Here is a 17544-nt window from a genome sequence, read left to right on the forward strand (position 1 = left end):
CACTGCCCACAGAAAGGTTTTTGTCATTCCTTGGTCCTGTCGTAGAGTGAAAGTGGTTGTCTTGGAGGAAAGAGGATTCTGTGAGTGCCCCCCCCCCCCACGTGCTTCTCACAGTGCAGCTGCTGAACTCACAAGAAGAGGTTGAACCAGAAGAGCTTTGGAACGTAACAAGAGATGCATTGACAACAGCAGCAGAGAAACACATTCCAAAGTGACGCAAGCACAAAATCACAGGATGGATCACAAATGAAACGCTGCATGCAGCAGGAAAGAAGAGATTGGTGAACGGTCCGAAAGAAGCAACAAATAAGGAATACAGGGAACTGAAGCGTGAAGTACAACGAAGCTGTAGGCTTGACAAAGAGGCAAACCTCCAACGCATCTGCTCCAACATGGAAAATAAAGCCAACAAAGGCAACAGCAAGATAGTTTATGCAGCAATAAAAAAACTTACTGGCACCTTCACACCAAGAATTGGTGCACTCAAAAATGACGAAGGGAAAATTCTGACAGAAGATGCAGATGTGAGGAAAAGGTGGCTCGAGTACACCAAGAAACTCTATGAAAATCATGAGAATGAAAACCGTGACAAAGCCATTGACCGGACAACACTAGAACATGAACCCGAGCCACTCCTGTCAGAAGTAGAAAGAGCAATCGAGAAGATTAAAAAGAATAAAGCACCTGGTCCAGACACATACCAGCAGAACTACTGAAAGCAACAGGCACCTCAATGGCCCACATCTTGCACCACATTGTCTGTGCCATCTGGAAGACTGACAAATGGCCACCAGACCAGTGTAAATCTGTCTACATTAATTCCCAAGAAAGGGGAGCTCCTGCAGTGCAGTGATTACAGAGCAATTGCATTGATATCACACGCCAGCAAGGTTCTACTCATAATCATCTGGGAGAGACTAAAGAACTACGCAGATGGAGAAATTGCACTCGAACGGGCTGGTTTCAGGAGTGGCCGAGGCACCAGGGACCTGCTTATCAATATGTGCCTAATAATGGAGAAAATGAGAGAGGTCAATACCCCCTGTACATCTGCTTCATAGACGTTTGACTGTGTTTGATACACCAAACTGTGGATGACAATGATTCAACTGGGCGTGGCACCACACCTGGTGGCTCTTCTAGAATCAATGTATGCTACGTAATCCTCCAGCCTTCGGACCACATCTGGCGAGACTGGATCATCCCACAATGGGAAAGGAGTCCGCCAAGGCTGCATCCTTCCTCCACACCTTTTTAACATCTGCACTGAGATGATCATGAGACTGGCAACTCCAGTCAACACTGGCATTAAAACAGGAGGAAGAACCATCAGTAGTTTGAGATACGCAGATGACACGGCCCTGCTAGCCACAACAGAAGGAGACCTACAAGCACTACTCAATAATGTTGTGAGAGTCTCTGCTGAATTTGGATTGCTGACCAAAGTTATGGTGATAAGCAAAACTGCAATTCAAGCTGACATCTACATCGGAAATGACAAGCTCAAACAAGTGTCCTCCTTTATATACCTTGGTGCAGAACTAAATGACACAAATGAATGCAGCAAAGAAATAAAGCGAAGGCCAGCAATGACACGCACAAGCACTACCAAACTCTGGGACATCTGGAAAGATAGATCTGTGAGCACTACACCAAGATACGTCTCTTCAGGAGTCTCGTCTGGCCATTAGCCCTACATGGCTGTGAAACATGGACCCTCAAAGCAGCTGATGAAAAGAAGTTGACAGCATTTGAGATGTGGACATACAGATGGATCCTCAGGGTATCATTCATTGAAAGGAGATCATCCTAGAATAGACTGGCACAAAACCAATACCTCTGGAAACCGTTATCCAAAGGAAACTTTGTTATTTTGGACACATCTCAAGCACAGTGGAACACACTGTGCTTGAAGGCAGAGTAGAAGGAAGCCACTCCCGAGGCAGACAGAGGACAACCTGGATCGACAACATCAAGGAGTGGACCAGCCTCACCGCCAGAGATGCAACAGGTTTGACTGCGGACGGATCGCAGTGGAAGAAAGTGGTCACTGAGGCTCTGAAGAGTATGGCACATGATGGTGATGATGATACCCCTCATAATTTTGTATACCTCTGTCAAATCTTCAAGAAAAAAGACTTACCTATTCAACCTTTCGCTGTAATTCGTGTCCTCAAGTCTGGAAAAATCCTTGTAACTGTTCTCTGTACTCTTTCAATCATATTCCATTCCATTGATTCTATCATGGTTATTATCCTATAAGAGATTTATTGACTATGCCTGCAAGAAAATGAGACTCAGGGTTGCATATGGTGACATATTTGTACTTCGATAATAAATTTACTTTGAACTTTGATATATTTCCTGTAGGTTGGTGACTCAAACTGCATCCAGTACTTCAAATTTGGCCTCATCAACGTCTTGTACAACTTCAATGTAACATCCCAACTCTTGTAAACAATACTTTGATTGTGAAGGCCCAATGTGCCAAAAGCTTTCCTTACAACCCTACCTACCTGTCACTGAACTTCCAAGGAATTATGGATCTGTATTCCCAAATCGCTCTGTTCCAGCACACTTTACAGTGCCCAGGCTTCTCCTCCCAAAGCGCAATACCTCACATTTGTTTGCATTGAATTCTATCTGCCATTTTTCAGCCCGTTCAGCCCGGTCCAGATCTTGCTGCGAGCTTTGATGGTCTTCCTCGCTGTCCATTGCACCCCTAATCTTGGAGCCATCCACAAATATGCTGTTCCAACTTGCTGAGTCTTTAGCGTTTGTTCTGTGAGGGGCAGTAAAGGCTGAGTCAAGGGGTGCACTGAAGTCTTATTACAACCTTTTTGAATGTTTAGGGAATTAACGGTCATTTGATTGATGCCGGAAGGTGGTAGGTAGGAGATTGGCTCACTTCTGTTTGTAATCCATGTGTTACTATGCTCTTGCAGCGGACTGCACAAGGCTCTTCGAGGTGTGGTTTATGATTGATATTTCAATTTTTATAGGAACTTTGTATGTTATGTAATGATGGTGTCATAGAGTAATGGTGTTCTGAACAGTGATGTTAGATGTATCAATTGCATCACACAATAATATAGAGTACAGTGGTGTCATACAGCAATAATTGTATTTACAGTGACATTGTGATGGTGTTATCTACATTAATGGTGTCGTGGTAACAGTGGGATCACTTGTGCTGTTCTCCTAAAGGATTGTCTATTGCTGGGTCCTCAGTGGCCCTAGAAGCTGATCCTGGATCGACATATTCTCAATGCGGACAGGAGTAAATAGAGGCTGTGGTCAGTGGTTGGGTCTTTAGGTTGTTCACTTTGTCCTTATGCAGCTGCCACACAGTGAGGGTCACTCTCCTGTAGCACAGCTCCCTCTCGAAAAGATTTCCTCCGGGTCTAACTATTGAGTGCAATACCGTCCCAGTTTTTAGATGTGATGTTGAATTTGGTGGTAATATATACGACGATTGTATCATACAGAACAATAACAGTGGTGATAAAAGCCATAGCGTAATATAGTTTTATTTATAGTCATGGTATTATATAGATTAATTGTGTTACATACGGGAACAGAATAATACAGTAAGTTTTATTTACAGTGGTATTGTGTTGTGACAATGATGGTGTTATCTACAGCCGAAGTCTAATACAGTAACAGTTTATTTACAGTAATGGTGTTATATACAGTAATGATTTTGTATAGTCATGATGTTATATATAGTAATAGTGCCATATACAAAAACAACATTATTTAAATTGCTGTTATATCCTTTAGTACAACATATAGTATAAATTGGTGTTCTGTACAGTAAGGGGTTATGTAGAGTGACAATTTCATATAGGTTAATGTTACGCGCAGTAACAGTAATATAATGGAGTTATAGAAATTCATTTTGCTATACACCGTAACTGATACTTACTCCAACTTTATTCTAGACAGTCCCTCATTGTACTGATTGTTTTACAGGAAGTGGTGAACACCACTTTGTTGAAGATAGAAAATGCACAAACGCTTCTCCAGACACAAGCTCTGGACATCATTAAGAATGTGAGTACCACGAGGGAGTTGCTCAGATTCCCAGTCTGTCATTGTAGATGTTTGTGATGGGGGAAGTAATTCTGCCTTTGAAACATCCACCATCGAGGACCCCACCATCCAGGCCACGCTCTCTTCTCGCTGCTGCCATCGGGAAGGAGGTGCAGGAGCCTCAGGTCCCACACCACCAGGTTCAGAAACAGTTATTACCCCTCAACCATCAGGCTCCTGAACTAGTGTGGATAACTTCACTCACTTCAACACTGAACTAATTCCACCATCTATGGACTCACTTTCAAGGATTCTACAATTTGTGTTTTTATTAATATATGTATTATTAATATTTTAGTATTTGTAGTTTGTTTTCTTTTGCACATTAGTTCTTTATCAGTCACATGTGGAGTTTTTCATTGATTCAACTGTAATTCTTTGTTCTACTATGGATGCCTGCAAGCAAATGAATCTCAGGGTAGTGTATGATGACATATACGTACTTTGATAATAAATTTACTTTGATCGGTGAGTGAAGAGCAAAGTGTGACCTACAGCGTCAACCAAATGTGACCACACAACCTCTGTGCAATCAGTGGTCTGGGGTGGTTTCAGCCCAAAGGGAATGAGTACTGTGTTACTCACTGGCTGGTTTCTAGGGACATCATAATGTAAGGACAGAAAAATGTTACACAGCCCATTGGAACCAGAAATGAAGCTTGTGTTAATCCCACGTCCCGGCTTTGCATCTACAAATAAGCACACCACCTACCTTCCAGAGGCATTCAGGCTTGTTATTAACACGTACAGACAAGCTGGAGGAACTCAGCAGGTCGGGCAGCATCCGTGGAAACGAGCAGTCAACGTTTCGGGCCGAGACCCTTCGTCAGGACTAAAGAAGGAGGGGGCAGCGGCCCTATAAAGAAGGTGGGGGGAGGGTGAAAAACCAATCAGAGAAAAGATCAAGGGGTGGGGGAGAGGAAGCAAGGAGGGGATAGGCAGGAGAGGTGAAGAAGGAATGTAAGGGGAAAACACTATGGGTAGTAGAAGAAGGCAGAGTCATGAGAGGTGTTAGGCAGCTGGAAGAAGAGGCAGAGTGAAGGTGGAATGGGGGAAGGGAGAGGGAGGGAATTACTGGAAGTAGGAGAATTCAATGTTTATACCAAGGGGCTAGAGACTACCCAGACGGTATATGAGGTGTTGCTCCTCCAACCTGTGTTTGGCCTCATCATGGCAGTAGAGGAGACCATGTATGGACATATGGCACCTTCCACCCTCCCCCCACCTTCTTTATAGGGCCCCTGCCCCCTCCCTCTTCAGTCCTAATGAAGGGTCTCAGCCCGAAACATTGACTGTCCGTTTCCACGGATGCTGCCCGAACTGCTGAGTTCATCCAGCTTGTTTGTACGTGTTAATTTGACCACAGCATCTGCAGTGTACTTTGTGCAGGCTAGTTATTGTCCTGTTTTACACCCAGAGACCCCAGGGATTACAGGATGTTCAGTGCTCACGATAATACCCTGAATGACCCCAGGGACTTGCTCTCAGAAACAGTCAGTGCTGAGCAATGACCCAGTCAGCTCCTGCCCATTCTCCGCACCAAAGCAGACAACAGACACTTGACCTCAGAACCAGGAGTTCCTTCAGAAAAACTCCTACACACCAAAGTTCAGGGTAAAATTTATTATCAGAGCACATACATGTCACCACATACAACCCTGAGATTCTTCTCCTGCGGGCATACTTAGCAGATCTAGAGAACAGTAACTAAACAGGATCAATGAACAACAAGCTATGTAAATATAAATAAATAACAATAGCATGAAATAACAAGGTAGAGTCCTTAAAGTGAGACCATTGGTTGTGGGAACACCAGAAACAGAAGGAGTGTAGTTAGCCCCTTTTGCTTAAGAGACTAATGGTTGAGGGGTAATAATTGTTCCTGAACCTGGTGATGCGAGTCCTGAGGCTCTTGTACCTTCTACTTGACGGTAGCAGTGAGAAAAGAGCGTGGCCTGGGTGGTGAGGATTTTTGATGATGGATGTTGCTTTTCTATAGCAACGTGTCATGTAGATGTGTTCAATGGTTGCTAGGGCATTATCCGTGATGTGCTGGGCCGAATCCACTGGGATTTTCCACTCAAAGGCATTGGAGCAGCCAGTCAATATACTTCTCACCACAGGTCTATAGAAGTTTGCCATGGTTTTGTGATGACATGCTGAATGTCTGTAGGCTCCTGAGGAAGTAGAGGCACTGTCGAGCTTTCTTTGCAATTACACTTATATGATGGGTCCAGGACAGATCCTCTGAGATAGTGACACCCAGGAATTTAAAGTTACTGACCCTCTCCACCTCTGATCCTCTGATTACTGGTACTGATTGCTCTCTCCTGAAGTCTACAATCAGTTCCTCGATCTTGTTGACATTGAGTGAAAAGTTGTTGTTTTGAAACCACTAGGCCAAGTTTTCAATCTCCCTCCTGCATGCTGATTCATCATCACCTTTGATACAGCCCACAACAGTGGTGTCATTGGCAAACTTGTATATGGTGTGGTATATGGCTACGGCCACACAGTCGTCGGCGTGAAGCGAGTAGAGTGGGGCAAGCACACGTTCCTTTGCTGATGGAGGGTGCAGAGGGGATCTCCAGACCACACCATTCAACCACCAACCACACCCCTGAACTCCAGTGGCCCATGAAATCTTGGCACAAAATGAAATACCTAGGTGCCACGCCACCAGGTTCAGAAAGAGTTATTACCCCCCAACCAGCATGGAAAAGTTAACTTGCCATGGCACTGAACTGATTTCACAACCTGCAGACTCACTTCCAATGACCCTCTACAACTCATGCTCTGCATTTTTTTTACTTGCACCATTTCTACTGTACTCTACTCACTTTACACCTATGACTGTGAGGCTGAGCACAGCTCCAATGCCATATTCAAATTTGCTGACGACACCACTGTCATCGGGGGTGGTGACAGATCGGGTTATAGGAGGGAGATTGAAAACCTGGCTGAGCGGTGCCACAACGTCAACCTCTCGCTCGACGTCAGCAAGACCAAGAAGCTGGTCATTGATTCAGGAGGATGAAACCAGAGTCCATGAGCCAGTCTGCATCAGGAGCTCAGAGGTGGAGAGGGCCAACAACTTTAAGTCCCTCAGTGTTATCATTTCGGAGGATCTGGTCTGGGCCAGTAGGTTAGTGCAATTACAAAGACAGCAAGGGGCAGCGCCTCTACTTCTTTAGAAGTTTGAGAAGATTCAGTATGATATCTAAAACTTTGACAAACTTCTTGCACAGAGGAGTGTCTATTGACCGGTTGCATCACAGCCTGATTACGGAAACACTAATGCCCTTGAATGGAAAACCCTACAAAACATGTTGAATACAGCCCAGTGTATCACAGCTAAAGCCCTCCCCACCATAGAGCACATCTACACAAAGCATTGTCATAGGAAAGCAGCACCCATCGTCAAGAACCCCCACCACCCCGGCCACGCACACTTACCTCCGCTGCCACCAGAGAGAAGGCAGAGGAGCCTCAGGACCCACGTCACCAGGCTCCCCTGAATCATCAGGCTCTTGATCCAGAGGGGATAACCTCATTCAACTTGACTGCCCCATCACTGTAATGTTCCCACAACCTATGGATTCACTTTCAAGCACACTTCTCATGTTCTCGATGTTTGTTGCTTACTTACTTGTTATTGCTTTTTTATCTATTTTGTATTTGCAGTTTGTCGTCTTTTGCGCACTGGCTGTTTGTCTGCCTTGTTGGGTGTGGCCTTTCGTTGATTCTATTATGGTTCTTGAATTTATTGAGTATGCCCGCAAGAAAACGAATCTCAGGGTTGTACCTGTGACAAGCGTGTAATTTGACGGGAACTCTACTTTCAACTTTGAATTTGTCTTGTTTTGCACATCTGTTGCTTGTCAGCCTTTGTTTATTAATTTTCCTGTAAATGAGGGCAATAAAATGAATCTCCGTGTATGATACGGTAACATACACATACTTTGATAAAACTTTGAAATGCTTTTCCCATTTTAACTACACAACTTCTACTTCGGGAAGGAGAGAGAGGATCCTTAGGCCCCACGCCAGCGATTTTGAAACCAATTATTCTCTGCACTCAAAAGGCCCCTGGACCAGTGTGAGATACCTGAACTCCAAACTGATTCCCCAACCTGTGGAGTCACTTTCGAGGACTCTACAGTTCACGTTCTAGGCATTATTTATTATTATTATTATTATTTCTATTTATGTTCTTTTGCACATTGGTTGTTTAACATTGCGTGTATTTTTTCATTGACTCTCTTGTAGTTGTTTGTTCTGTGAATGTCCTGCAAGAAAATGAATCGCAAGGTAGTATGTGGTGACGTCTATGTACGCCGATAGTAAATCCACTTTGCACTTTGACCTTTGAACTACTCTCCTTCAACAGGAATCCAAGGATTTCCTGGACTGCCAGCTGAGTTACTTCCATCGATTTGTGACTTGGGCCAGGGAAATGGTGAGCTCAACAACTCCAAACTTTCTGGGTGGGAATGAATTGCAAATAATAAAATTATGAAAGGGATAGATAGGAGAGACAGGAAAGTTGTCTCCGGCTGGTAAGTGGGACTAGAGCTGGGGGACGTAGATTGGGGGGATAGATTTAGGACAGAGGAGGGGAGAAGATGCTTTTCTCAGCAAGTTAGTGAATCTATGGGTTTCTCTGCACAGAGAAGCAGTAAAGGTTATTAAATTAACTATAATTAAGGATTAACTTTTGCCTAGCAGAGGAATTGAGATTTATGGGGAGAAGACAGGTGAGTGGCCCTTGGCCAGATCACCCGTCAGGCTGACCCCTGCTCCTACTGCTTGTGCTCCAATGAACACCCCTCGCCAGCACTGAAAAACTGAGTAGTGCACCTCGCCCTCAAGCTGAATGAGAGACAGGAGCAGTAAGCCACTTAGACCCTTGATCTCTTTGACTCAGCTCCCCCTTCCCGTTGGGCAGAAGCATGTGCCGCCAGGCTCAAGAACAGCTTCTGTCTTGCTGATACATGACTATTGAATGATCGCCTTGTACGAAAAGGTGACCTTTTGACCTCACCATCGACCTTCTTATAGGCTTGCAACTTATTGTTTTATTTTTGAGCAGAATCAGGCCATTCAGCCCATTGAGTCTGCTCTGCCATTCCATCATGGCTGTTTTATTATCCCTCTCCAACCAATTCTCTTGCCTTCTTGCCGTAACCTTTGGCATCTTCAACAATCAATAATCTATCAAGCTCCACTTTAAGTAAACCCAATGAACTGGACTCCACATCTAGAATGAATTCCACAGATTCGCCACCCTCCCTGCACTGCACTTTCTCTGCAACTGTACCACTTTATTCAGCTTTCTGTGCAACACGTACAGAACGTGGAGAAACTCAGCAGGTCAGGCAGAATCCCTCGAAAGAAATAAAGAGTCAACATTTCAAGTGAATCCTGATGAAGGGCCTTGGTAACAAAACATTGACTCTTCACTCCTCTCCATAGATGCTGCCTGGCCTGCTGAGTTCCTCCAGCATTTTGTGCCTGTTGCATTTCCATCCAGGTCATTGAGTTGCATCACAAACAGCAGAGCTCCCAGCACAGATCCCTGGGGAACTAATTACAGCTTGAACCGGGGTCGCCTGTTCTGTAAACCGTTGAGCTGACCACTAAGCTACCATGCCACGTCTCTTGTGCTTAGTTTTTTCTGCATTCTGTTGTGCATATCCCTTGTGCCGCCTCCATGTACAATACTGATGGAACAAAATGATCAGGGACGATGGGGTGCAAAACAAAGTTTCTCGTGGTATCTCAGTACACGTGACAATAGTAAACCACTTTACCACTTGATTGTCCACCCACCTTTCAAAAAAGTCACTGCGGGAACTTCAGTCTCGCTGACGGAGCTGCCACACTAATTGGAGCTTTCAAAGATTCACAACAATCAGAGTAAAGAATTCCCTCATCATCTCAGTCTCAAATACACTGTGGAGGTGCAGCCATTCACATAACGTTACTATGTTGCCAGTGACCTGGGTTCAATTCCCGCCGCTGTCTGTATGGAATTTTCCATAACTGTGTGGGTGCTCCCATTCCCTCTCCCATTCCAAAAACATATTGCTCAGTAGATTAATTGGCATCATGGGTGTAATTATCCCAGAAGTGCCTAAGCATACTGTACCTCTATATATTTTTTTAAAAATCTGTTCTTCAATTCTAGCTCTCCTCACACCCCTCCTTTTCTCATCACCTCCCTCCAGTGTGCCTCCTCCTTCCCTGTCTCCCATGGCTTACTGTCTTCTCCTATTAGATTCCTCCCTCTCCAGCCCTTTACCTCTCCCACCTATCACCTCCCATCACCCTCCCCCACCCTCCCACCTATCGCCTGCCAGCTGGTCCACCTGCATCCCCCCTCCCCACCCCCACCTTCTTACTCTGGCTCCCAAAGAAGAGTCTTGGCTGAAATGTCAACCTCTTATCCCTCTCCATGCAGATGCTTGCCTGACCTAACCTGCTGAATATGGAGGAATTTAAGGTGGAGGGTTATATGGGAGGCAGGGTTTAAGGGTCAGCACAACATTGTGGGCCAAATGGCCAGCACTGGGCTGTATTGTTCTTTGTTCCTCCAGCAACTTGCGTATTGCTCTGGATATCCAGCAGCTGCACGTTCTCACGTGGTCAGTCCTGGTTGTGTGTTCCTCAGTCCAAGGCCTGAACCTTGCCACCCTGGCCTGAGTCACTGTCACAGTCCCTTGCTGCAAATCTCGGCGAGCAGGAGCAGACTCAGCGAAGGGTGAGAAACAGCCATCACAGGTGCAGGGTGAGGGTGGCTCCCATACAGTGAGTGGGTGGATGTCTGCTTGTCTGTCATTAATTCTGGCTCATTTATTGCTACTAAAGTGAAACCTGTTTATCTTCTAGATAACTCAGGATGTCGCCCGGTGCAAACCAGCGGCCAATGCCTTGGACTCTGTAGCAACCATCTCGTGTTCCTACCTTCTGGACTCATTGGTAAGAATGGAAAGAGCGATAGAACTAGTTCAGCTGAACAACTAACCACCAAGAGTTTCACTCTGTATCTAACCCGTGCTGTCCCTGTCCTTTTTTTTTATTACAAAATCCTTTATTACAAATTTTGGTGCTATACAATATATACAAAACAGTGGCAAACACAATTACTGCACTACAAATAGACAATAGACATTACACCAGAATGTTGCCATCCCTATCTACGATGGCATTTACACCGCGCGGAGCCCAACGGTCTCGAAACTCCTCCAAGGCCGCTGTGGACTGCGCGTGTTCCTTTTCAATAGTTACCCGGGCACGAACATACCCCCTAAACGTCCTGGGAGTGTGTGATGGGACAGTGTAGAGGGAGCTTCACTCTGTATCTAACCTGTGCTGTCCCTGTCCTGGGAGTGTGTGATGGGACAGTGTAGACGGAGCTTCACTCTGTATCTAGCCCGTGCTGTCCCTGTCCTGGGAGTGTGTGATGGGACAGTGTAGAGGGAGCATCACTCTGTATCTAACCCGTGCTGTCCCTGTCCTGGGAGTGTGTGATGGGACAGTGTAGAGGGAGCTTCACTCTGTATCTAACCCGGGCTGTCCCTGTCCTGGGAGTGTGTGATGGGACAGTGTAGAGGGAGCTTCACTCTGTATCTAACCCGTGCTGTCCCTGTCCTGGGAGTGTGTGATGGGACAGTGTAGACGGAGCTTCACTCTGTATCTAGCCCGTGCTGTCCCTGTCCTGGGAGTGTGTGATGGGACAGTGTAGAGGGAGTTTCACTCTGTATCTAACCCGTGCTGTCCCTGTCCTGGGAGTGTGTGATGGGACAGTGTAGAGGAAGCTTCACTCTGTATCTAACCCGGGCTGTCCCTGTCCTGGGAGTGTGTGATGGGACAGTGTAGAGGGAGCTTCACTCTGTATCTAACCCGTGCTGTCCCTGTCCTGGGAGTGTGTCATAGGACAGTGTAGAGGGAGCTTCACTCTGTATCTAACCCGTGCTGTCCCTGTCCTGGGAGTGTGTGATGGGACAGTGTAGAGGGAGCTTCACTCTGTATCTAACCCGGGCTGTCCCTGTCCTGGGAGTGTGTGATGGGAGAGTGTAGAGGGAGATTCACTCTGTATCTAACCCGTGCTGTCCCTGTCCTTTTTTTTATTATTACAAAATCCTTTATTACAAATACCGGTGCTATACAATATATACAAAACAGTGGCAAACATAATTACTGCACTACAAATAGACAATAGACATTACACCAGAATTCTGCCATCTCTATCCACGATGGCATTTACACCCCGCGGAGCCCAACAGTCTCGAAACTCCTCTAAGGCCGCTGTGGACTGCGCGTGTTCTTTTTCAATATTTACCCAGGGATGAACATACCCTCTAAACATTGCCAGGCAGTCTGCCCCTGTCCTGGGAGTGTGTGATGGGACAGTGTAGAGGGAGCCTCACTCTGTATCTAACCCGTGCTGTCCCTGTCCTGGGAGTGTGTGACAGGACAGTGTAGAGGGAGCTTCATTCTGTATCTCACCCGTGCTGTCCCTGTCCCGGGAGTGTATGATGGGACAGTGTAGAGGGAGCTTCTAGAATAAGGTTCTGTCTGTTGAAGTAGTTTGAAAATAAATTTACATTGAAAGATCTGCTTATTAATTGTAATGCACAGAGGGAGTGTGTGATGGGAACCCCGAATGGGCCACGTGGATGGAAAGGAGTGACGATTTGCATCTATCATTACAGAATGCCTTTTGGTTTTGCATGGGCTGGTGCACCATCTTCCTGATTCCAAGCATCATATTCGCAGTGAAGCTGGCAAAATTCTTCCGGCGCATGGCGACCGAGGATGTGTATGAGTATGTGCTTTGTAATGTTGTGTCCAATGTTGAAAATGAGGACACTTTTGTAGTCAGGAGCAGGCTGTCGGACCCCTCACGGCCTTTTGTCAGTCTCAAAGCCAATATCAAGTTTATTGTCATGTGCATGAGTACGTACAGTACATGTACTTAGGGTTCAAATGCAAAACTTAGTTGCAGCAGCATCACTTCACAGAACGTTACAGCATGGTAGAGGCCCTTTGGCCCACAATATTGTGCTGTCCCTTTAACCTACTCTAAGATCAATCTGACCCTTTCCTTCTTCATAGTCCTCCATTTTTCTATCATCCATCTTCCTGTCTAAGAACCTCTTAACTGCTACACCATCGTGGCACCCCCAGTCGCGTAGCAGGTAGTGTGTCACTATTACAGCTCGGGACATTCCTGTGTGGGGTTCGGTTCTGGCACTGTTCTGTGTTTGTCCGGTCTGTGGAATGCGCGGGTTGTTTCCAGGTCCTCCAGTTTCTTCCCACAATCCAAACCAAGACCGGGTAAGTTAATTGGTCATTGTAAAACAATTCCCTGACTTGGTTAGGGGTCATCGGGTTTGTTGAGGGTTGCTGGGACAGCGTGACTCAAAGGGCCAGATCATTAAATCGATAAATGCCCACAATGTATTTGCCCCCACCATCACCCTGGCCGGGTGTTCCATGCACCCACTGTTCTGAGTAACATCAGCAACCTCTGACATTTCCACCTCCACTCTGCCCATTCTCTCCTCCAACCAACCTGATATTATCCTCCCTTGTATCTGTCGTTTCCACCCTGGGAAAAAGTCCCCGGCTGTCCACTCTGTCTGTGGCACTTATCATCTTGTACACCTCTACCAAGTCACCTCTCATCCTCCTTCGATCCAAAGAGAAAAGCCCCAGCTTGCCCCTCTGATCCTGGTAAATCTCCTCTGTCCTCTTGAGAGCTTCCACATCCTTCCTCTAATGAGGTGAACAGAACAGAACACAATACTCTGAGTGTGGTCTAACCAGAGGTTTATGGAGCTGCAACATTACCTTGAGCTCTGGAACTCAGTCCACTGACTAATAAAGGCCCAACACTCCTTACAACTTGCTAACCGCTCTATCAGCTTGCATGGCAATTCTGAGGGACCTATGGACGTGGACCCCAGGATCTTTCTGCTTCTCCGCACTGCCAAGAATCCTTCACTCAAGAAGCGAGTGAGCCTTCAAGTTTGACCTTCCAAAGTGAATCGCTTCACACTTCTCTGGACTGAATCCCAGCTACCACTTCTCAGCCCAGTTCTGCACCCTGTCAAAGTCCCGTTGTAACCTATGACAACACTCAACACCATCACAACACCACCAACTTCTGTATTATCTGCAAAACCTACCACCCCACCCTTTAAGACGGTTAGGATTGGTTAGCTACCAACATCTTTTCCCATGAAAGACAGCAAGATGAAAGATTATTGGCTCAGAAAACATTCAGGTGAAATTCACAAGTGATTCTTGTGGTGGTGCCTTTCGTCAATTATGACCTTTAACCTCAAAATATTCAGTGACTCACTTTCGCTCGTTGAAGTTCCAAGTTATAATCGTAAAAAGAGATGGCATCTTGCTGAAAGTGGGCCATCAGCAGGGTGATACGAAATAATTCTGAGAAAGAAACAGATTGACTGCGGATAAAACCTACCAGCACGACTGCCGCCTTGGCATGCTGGTATGTTCTCTGCACTTAGTGAACACAGGGGCTGTGAATCATAACCTACCTCCTGGCATTTGTATAATCGTCACTCTTTTCTCTCTCTCTCTCTCTCCTGCAGGAACGGCGACTTACAGTTCGAGATGTAAGTGGAGTTTGATTAGATTTGTGATTCCCTGACGTACGTCAGGGTGCTGGGTGAACGGGAGGGTTGCAGTCATGACAGAGAGGGGAGGTGGGGGAGAGGATAATGATTCAATCCCTCGAGATGCTCTGCCTTAAAGCTGATTACAGTTCTCTTTCCTGGCCAATTCACCATAACATCTGCAGTCTTTCCTGGACAAAATCCTATTGTAAACACAAGACATTCCGCAGTTGCTGGAAGTCGAGAGCAACACACACAAAATGCTGGAGGAACTCAGCAGGTCAGGCAGCATCTGTGGAGGGGAATAAACAATCGAAGTTTCAGGATGAGACCTTTCATCAGGACTGGAAAGGAGCGGGGAGGAAGAAGCCAAAATAATATTGGGGGACAGGGGGAGGGGTACAAGCTAGCTGGTGATAGATGAGGGTGAAGGTGAGTGGGTGGGGGAGGGGGATTGAGGTGAGAAGCTGGGAACGGGAATGAGGAGGGGAACCAGACGGAGGTGATGGGCAGGTGTTTGGTGTATTGGTCACCCCATCAGGTGAAGTGGTTCCTACAAGCGAGTGAGCCTCAGGGGTGGGTGGGGGGGCTGTGGTAGCTAAGACCCTCCCATAGGCCGTGTCAATGGCCTTCCAACAGCACCCACTGGCCCTGTTCCTGGAATGCTGATCATTGATGCAGAGAAAAACATTTTTAAAGAGGTGGGGCAGGGCATGGGGAGTAGTACAAGCTGGCAGGTGATAGGTGAGGCCAGTTGAGGGGGAAGGTGGGTGGGTGGGGGAGAGGGGAATAAAGTAAGAGGCTGGCAGGTGATAGGTGAGGCCAGGTGAGGGGGAAGGTGGGTGGGTGGGAGAGGGGGATTGGGGTGAGAAGCTGGGAGGTGACAGGTGAGACCAGGTGAGGGGGAAGATGGGTGGGTGGGGGAGGTGGAATGAGTTGAGAAGCTAGGAGGCGATAGGTGGGAAAGGTACAGGGCTGAAGAAGAAGGAATCTGATAGGAGAGGACAGTGGACCCTGGAATAAAGGGAAGGAGGAGGGAAAAGGGGGAAGGAGTTTGTTTAATTGGGGTATCCTCTGTAAGAAAGTGTGTACATTCCCCCCCTGAATATATGGGTTTTTTTCCAGTTGCTCTGGTTTCCTCCAACCATCTAAAGGCCGGTTAGTAGGTGAATTGGTCATTGTCCATTGTCCTGTTATGGGGCTCGCATTAAATGTGCAGGTTGCTGGGTGCTGCGATTTATGGCCGGTACTATGCTGTATCTCTAAATCAAAGTTCAAAGTAAAATTTATTATCAGAGTACATCCATATCACCACATACAACCAACCCGGAGATTCTGTTTCCTGTGGACATACTCTGCAAATCTATAGAATAGAAACTGTAAACAGGATCAATGACAGAGCATAGAAGACAATGAACTGTGCAACTGAAAACTTACATAAATAGCAATAAATAACAAGAGCATGAAATAACAAGGTAAAAAGTCCTTAAAGAGAAACCATTAGGTGTGGGAACACCAGGAATAGAATGAGTATAATTATCCCCTTTTGTTCAAGAGCCTGATGGTTGAGGGGTAGGAACTGTTCTTGAACCTGGTGGTGTGAGTCCTGAGGTTCCTGTACCTTCCACCTGATGGTGTCAGTGAGAAAAGACCATGGCCTGGATGGTGAGGATCTTTGGTGATGGATTCTGTTTTTCTACGGCAATATTTCACGTAGAGCTGCTAAATAGTTGGGAGGGCTTTACCAGTGATGTACTGGGCTGAATCCAATGGTTGTTGTAGGATTTTCTGTCCAAAGGCATTGGTTTATCCATACCAGGCTGTAAGGCAGCCAGTCAGCACACTTCCCATCACACATCTATACAGGTTATAAAATAAATTGAAAAAAACTCTCACAACATGCTGGTGGAACACAGCAGGCCAGGCAGCATCTATAAGGAGAAGCACTGTCGACGTTTCAGGCTGAGACCCTTCGTCAGGACTAAATGAAAGGAGAGATACTAAGAGATTTGAAAGTAGTGGGGGGAGGGGGAAATGCGAAATGATAGGAGAAGACCGGAGGGGGTGGGATGAAGCTAAGAGCTGGAAAGGTGATTGGCGAAAGTGATACAGAGCTGGAGAAGGAAAGGATAATTGGACGGGAGGCCTCGGAAGAAAGAAAGGTGGGGGGAATCACCAGAGGGAGATGGAGAACAGACAGAGTAATGGGCAGAGAGAGAGAGAGAGAAAGAAAAAAACAACTAAATATGTCAGGGATGGGGTAAGAAGGGGAGGAGGGGCATTAACAGAAGTTAGAGAAGTCAATGTTCATGCCATCAGGTTGGAGGCTACCCAGCCGGTATATAAGGTGTTGTTCCTCCAACCTGAGTTTGGATTCATTTTGACAGTAGAGGAGACAGTTGAAGGGCCTCGGCCCAAAACGTTGACAGTGCTTCTCCTTATAGATGCTGCATGGCCTGCTGTGTTCCACCAGCATTTTGTGTGTGTTGTTTGAATTTCCAGCATCTGCAGATTTCCTCGTGTTTGCTCTGAAAAAAACTCACTCCTTTTCTCTTTTTCTAACTCCCATTACCCCATCACTCCTTCTCTCCTCACCTGCCCATCGTCTCCCTCCTGTCCCCTGCTCCTTGTTGTCCCTCAAGTGCCCTTTAAACCTTACTCCTTTCACTTCAAATCTATACCGTCCAGTGGTAAACCTTCTACCTTGCTGAAAGGTTTGAGACCACCCATCTTATTTCCTCTCCTCAATGTTATAAACCTCTATAAGGTCACACCTCCTCTTCCTTCACCCTGGGGA

The 17544-nt window shown here is 46.2% G+C and overlaps 1 protein-coding gene across 4 annotated transcripts in view; it reads left to right on the forward strand.

Moving 5' to 3' along the window:
• Nucleotides 1–17544, forward strand: part of LOC132379346 (prominin-1-A-like) — a 95774-nt gene that overhangs the window by 75640 nt on the left and 2590 nt on the right. For all 4 annotated transcript variants that reach the window (XM_059947080.1, XM_059947079.1, XM_059947077.1 and 1 more), the window contains 5 exons: nt 3976–4056; nt 8486–8554; nt 10987–11076; nt 12813–12925; nt 14724–14747. In XM_059947080.1, coding sequence (XP_059803063.1) covers nt 3976–4056; nt 8486–8554; nt 10987–11076; nt 12813–12925; nt 14724–14747 — 377 coding nt within the window. The remainder of the gene's footprint in view (nt 1–3975; nt 4057–8485; nt 8555–10986; nt 11077–12812; nt 12926–14723; nt 14748–17544) is intronic.

Source organism: Hypanus sabinus, chromosome 22 (genome assembly GCF_030144855.1).
Source record: "Hypanus sabinus isolate sHypSab1 chromosome 22, sHypSab1.hap1, whole genome shotgun sequence".
Lineage (NCBI taxonomy): Eukaryota > Metazoa > Chordata > Chondrichthyes > Myliobatiformes > Dasyatidae > Hypanus > Hypanus sabinus.